This window comes from Nyctereutes procyonoides, unplaced genomic scaffold (assembly GCF_905146905.1).
Source record: "Nyctereutes procyonoides isolate TBG_1078 unplaced genomic scaffold, NYPRO_anot_genome, whole genome shotgun sequence".
In the NCBI taxonomy this organism is placed as follows: domain Eukaryota; kingdom Metazoa; phylum Chordata; class Mammalia; order Carnivora; family Canidae; genus Nyctereutes; species Nyctereutes procyonoides.
In genome coordinates, this window is record NW_026575147.1 from 4,840,091 (window position 1) to 4,845,632 (window position 5,542).

General features: G+C 41.6%; 1 protein-coding gene across 2 annotated transcripts; it reads left to right on the top strand.

The window, feature by feature from the left end:
• Positions 1-439: 439 nt before the first annotated feature.
• On the top strand, positions 440-2,711 carry LOC129501186 (regenerating islet-derived protein 3-gamma-like). Of its 2 annotated transcripts, XM_055312137.1 has the most exons (5): positions 440-518; positions 1,081-1,199; positions 1,414-1,551; positions 2,197-2,323; positions 2,578-2,711. In XM_055312137.1, the coding sequence occupies exons 1-5, from the start codon at positions 440-442 to the stop codon at positions 2,643-2,645; spliced, it is 531 nt and encodes a 176-aa protein (XP_055168112.1). In that variant the 3' UTR covers positions 2,646-2,711. The 2 variants fall into 2 exon arrangements, with proteins under 2 accessions (XP_055168112.1, XP_055168113.1); XM_055312138.1 differs by lacking the exon at positions 1,414-1,551 and having other exon boundaries at positions 443-518.
• Positions 2,712-5,542: the final 2,831 nt, after the last annotated feature.

Sequence of the window (5,542 nt, forward strand, 5' to 3'; positions counted from 1 at the left end):
CCAATGCCAAGCCTTTCCCATGACCCCTGACCCCTTCACATTCCTGTTATTGATTTCAGTGCCTGCCCTTCAATTTTTCTTATAAAAGCCCAGCCTGACTGACAGACCATTGCAAATCCCTGCAAGACAGGTGAGTGGAAGCTGAGAGTGGCAGGAGTTATACTGTACATATTTGGGGGAAGGTACAGGAGGATCCCTGCCAGACAGAGACACAGCATCTGTGATTTCAGCACAGGCTGGCTGGCAGGTCTCATGGGGTAGGAGGGTGTACTGATCATCTGATTCTTTCCAGAGCTATACAAGGGGATACAATTCACTGAGATCAATTTGTTCCTAGGGGACTAAACAAAGACAAGGAAGAGGAGTTGCCCTCCCTAATTGCCCTCTCTCTAATTACTCTTTCCTTAGTGATCTCTGATTGCTTCCTAGGATCACAGATATGATGCTGCCTTCCATGGCCCTCCCCAGCATGTCCTGGACGCTGCTCTCCTGCCTGATGGTCCTGTCTCAGGTCCAAGGTGAGCTTGCCCTGTCTCTACCACTGGGTCCTTGTGAATGCTCAGGGCCAAGACGAAGGGAAAAGGCTCCTGTGGTAATGGTGACATATCTCCCCACACAATGAAACTGCCTATAACTTGCCCATCGTCACTCCTTCCTTCAGAGTAACCAGGGGTGATAGGCGTCACAGGGGTCCACTAGCACCACAAGGAGGTCATTTACATTTTGTCACTGCAGTCTGATTTATGTTGGAAGGTGAAAGAGGAAAAGCATGAAGGGTCAATAATGAGATATAGGGAAGGAAAATGAGGATCCAGTGCAAGAATGGTCAGCCTAGTGTGTGGAAGGGTTGGGCTTTGAAGGTGAAGGAGGAAAAGAGGAGAGAAGTTTCCTCACTTAGTACAGTTGGTTCAAGACCCAGGAATCCTGACAGTGTAGGTAAGCAATGGTGAGAGACAGTCAGGGCTTTGACATCACTTCCCCGAGCACCAGCCTCATAGATATTCCCCTAGATCACCTCCCTACCCTGATGCCCACTCTCCTCTTCACTTCTTCCTTCTCTTTGACTCCCTTCCACCATAGGTGAAGACTTCCAGAAGGATGTGCCTGCCCCACGGATCACATGTCCCAGAGGCTCCAAGGCCTATGCCTCCCACTGCTATGCCTTGTTTATGACCCCCAAATCCTGGATGGATGCTGATGTGAGTACTTGGATTTTCAGTTAGGGGTTTTAAGGGGAAAGCACATTAGAGACCTGAGGGAGTGGGTTCCATTCTCCAGAGTTTCTCCAGAAGGGGCGAGATTGAGCACCCTCATCTCTTGCATATATACCCCTTCTCTCCTACCTCTGCCCTGCCCTCCCCCGAGTTATGTCTCAGGCTCGCCCTGAGTCTCCTCTCTCCTTTCCCCACCCAGATGGCCTGCCAGAAGAGGCCCTCGGGACACCTTGTGTCTGTGCTCAGTAGGAGTGAGGCATCCTTTGTGGCCTCCCTGGTCAAGAACAGTGTGAACACCTACTCATATGTCTGGATGGGGCTCCATGACCCCACAGAGGTATGCACTCATTTCTCTTCATAACCTCTCAAGCTGCTGTTGCCCCCCAGCCCCACTCCCTGTCCCCAGTGCCTGCCCAGCAAATGCCCTAGAGAGCCCTGGAGCTCAGAGATCTAGGAGGACATTAGGGAGAAGGGAAAGGTCTTGCAGCCAGCTGAACAGCTGAGTTCTGTGGAAGTCCCTTGTCTCCAGCTGAAGTGAATCTGCCTCCTGTCATGCTTTTGCACAATTTCCCCGTGAGGCCTTGTAATTCAGTTCTCCGAGCTTCACAGAGTCAGCACTTACTGTGCTGAGGGAATCCTAAATGAACATAGGATCCATTTTTGCTCTGTAGATCAGACATTGTCTTTGAGGTTCAGAGGGTAATCACAAATGTACCACTGATTGCTGTTCAGTCGGTAACGTGTTACTCTGAATGGTTCTGTTGGTCTTTGTGATTACTGGTTTTGGAATCTGCCAATCAAAGCAAGGAATTAGGAAGAGTTTCCTTTCCAGAGGAGAGCTCTGGCTCCAGGGCAGCATCTGGATGAGCAGAGAAAATTTGGTGATGTTAGGGAGGGGTTCATGCAAGGAGAACTCTAATGGAGAGTTCTAATGGATGGAGGGTGGTGAGAATTCAACTTCACCACCCTCCATCCTCTACAGGGCTATGAGCCCAATGCAGATGGTTGGGAGTGGAGTAGTGCTGATATTCTGAATTACTTTGCCTGGGAGAAAGACCCCTCCACCATCGCAAACCCTGGCTATTGTGGGAGCCTGTCAAGAAGCACGGGTAAGTAACAGAGAAGCTACTTTCTGCCCAGGCTTTTTCATCCTCTATTTCCCCATTTCTCAGCATGACCCTCAGAGAATCCCCCTGAGCTAGAAAATGTAGTGTTGATTTGTCTCCCCCCATCCCCTCTCATCTCTCCTTTTTTTGAGTCTCGTTTCTCTGGAGTAGGACACTGGTGAGGGTCAGACACTGCCTCTCTCTTGGGTTCATGAGCTCTACCAGCCACATTTACCTGAGCTCCTCTGTCTCTCTAGGATATCTGAAATGGAAAGATTATAACTGTGCTACGAAGCTACCCTATATCTGCAAGTTCAAGGACTAGGGCTGGGGAGACCTCAGGAACCTGAGTTTTACATGCAGCTCATCATGGACATGGGACCAAGCATGAATACTCACCCTAGAGTCTTCAAATAAATATCCTCCCATATCTCCAAACTGACCACATCATTATGACCTCCCTACTTCTCAGCCTTATCTAAAATACCGCTGTGTCTTCCATAACTTGAGTTAGTGACAAAATTAAAAATAAATGTTTTGTCTCAATTGTCTCTCTTGTTCACTTCTGTCTCATAAAGAAACCTTTAGTAGGAAGAAGTGGTTGAGTAGGAAGTCCTTGGGGGTCTTCCTTTTGCCCAATTTCATCCTGGTTTCTGGAAAAGTTCCTAAATATGCATTGTTACTAGCCTGTTTGTAATGGGAGGTGTTTCAATACTGCTTGTGTAGGTTTGGGTTGTGCACATTGCTCCCCCACACATTCTGCTGCATATTCCCCTAGGTCTGATGGTATAACACTACCAGTTTAAAGTTTCAGACGATGTTTAGAACAGTACTTCCTAAAGTATCAGACTGAAGGACAATTAATAGGTTTCATCAATATTTGTAAAACAGACTATGAATAAATAAATCAAAATAATTAGATGGATAAAACAAATAATCAATATATGGACCTATTTTTTATTATCTTTGACAGGCATATAAGTAATATGTCAAATTACTGTACAATTTCCTAATATCTTTCAAATTCTGTTACTTTCCTTGCCATGGTCAGAGGGCATTGCTCCACCAAACTATGCATTCCCCTGTCCCTAGCGGGCACTTGTGAGAACAGACTCAGCTAGGTCCTCTTTCTTTTGCCCTAAAACATTCTTATCTCAGTCAGGACTGGATTTGGGATGGCTTTAACATCTGATAGGATTTTTGTTACTATTTTTTGAGTGAAAAAAGAATGATGCTCTTTTGAATAAATTCCCTTTAACTGACTGCAGGCAAGACCCAGACTTTTCATGGAACTATCTATATACCAAGACCACTAATCTGCCTTCCATCTTATCACCACCTCTCCCTAATCACATGTTTCTATTATAGAAAAAAGTGTATTTGGCTAGTTTCCTAATCTGGAAAAGAATTATTTTCTATGAAAAGAATCTCATATGAGACCACTGACAAAATTTTCCATATCAGCAAAGAATACTACAACATTGCTAGGTGAGGTTATCACTTTTTGAATAAATAGTTGAGATGAATGCACTTTGTCACTTTTTAAAAATGAATATTTGTTAAATTTCTTTTGCTCTTTCTAAGATAGACTGCCTTGATTAAAGCATTTTTGGTGGAAACACTTTTCCATCAGTTTAAATGAATTTATGATGTGTAACACCATGGGTCTTGAGTTTTTGCCCTGGTTGAAGTAATAAAAATCAGAAAAATTCACAGTGACAGTGCATGTGCCAATTCCTATTTTAATTTGAGTTCCTCCTTTAGAAAGGAGTTGTAAGGACCACATTCTGTTCTTTCAGTTGGAGGATCCCATGGTATAAGACAGGACATTTGTAGTTGCAGGTAAGAAAGATCCCAGCCTAATATTGCTCAAAAAATAAGTATATGTATTGTATCACCTAACTGAAATATCTAAAAGTAAGGTAGGTTCTGAGTTCAGTTCATTCAGGGACAACAGTTATTTCTCTGGGCATTTCTATCTTGTCACAAAATATCACTCTTCCAATTTTTATCATATCTTTGGTTGTACTTTTAGTTCTCTTGTCAGCTTACATTGTGAATGTATCTTTGTATTTTCCCTTTGCCCAAATAATTATGTAAATATGTCATGGCTAATTTTAGCCTCCCTTTGCCCCACTGGCACTTAAAGTTTAGGTAACATGATTTTTCAAATCTAGGCTGGTGATACTATATATTTTAGAGAAGTAATTAGTCATTTGGTAAAGATATGATCAAAATATTGCCCTCTCCTCAGAGCAATGTAAAAATAGATAATTAAGAGGACACTTGGAAAAATCTGTGATATTGGGACTTATTAAATATTTTGAAAACTTTTCTCTCCAACTGGGTTTAGACTGGACATCACTACTCTCTTAAGGATGTGTTAAATATCATAATATTTATCTGGAACTCCAACAAAGCCACTTGGTAGCCATATTCTGGCTCTATAAACCAAGCTACCAAGTGGCTACTTAGTGATTCCTTAATCTTGTAAGAAATTCATAACCAGTTCTTTGCTGCCAACTATTTTCCCAGAAAGAAGTACTTTCTGACTCTTAAAATTATATATATATATATATAAAATTATATATATAATTTTATATAATTATATATAATTATAGATTATATATAATTACATTACAGATTATGTTATATATTATATATTAATTATATTATATATTAGATATAACTATATAATTTATATAATTTTATTATTTATATATATAACATCATTGCAAATAGTCATGAAGTATTTACTCTATCTTCTCTAACATAAAATTAAAAATAATATAACATTCAACAAAGTAAGTTTTAGAAAATGTTGTACTATTCAATTGATATTAACCACTATAAACTACGCTGAAGTGTTTCATGTTTGTTAAATTATAAAAATGTACATGTAGTAGTAGAAGGAGGTGGAGGTAATAAAGAACCCTTTCATATTCCCCCTTTGTACATTCTCCTTTTACAGTCTCCCCTTCACTGTCCAGTTTGAAAGGTTTTACTGGAGTAGAGGGGAAAGATTTGTCATAACAGGATCTGAGAGAGAAGCAGAACCAAAATCAAACCCTAGCAAACGAGCAGAGCAAACCCAAGACACTACAAAGAGACATAGGAGATAATGGCTCAGAGAGATTCCCAGCATGGGGAGAGGCTCTTCCAAGGGAGAGGCTGGAAGTGCCCAAGGTATCCTCTCCACAGCCAGGATGGATTTTCCTTTAG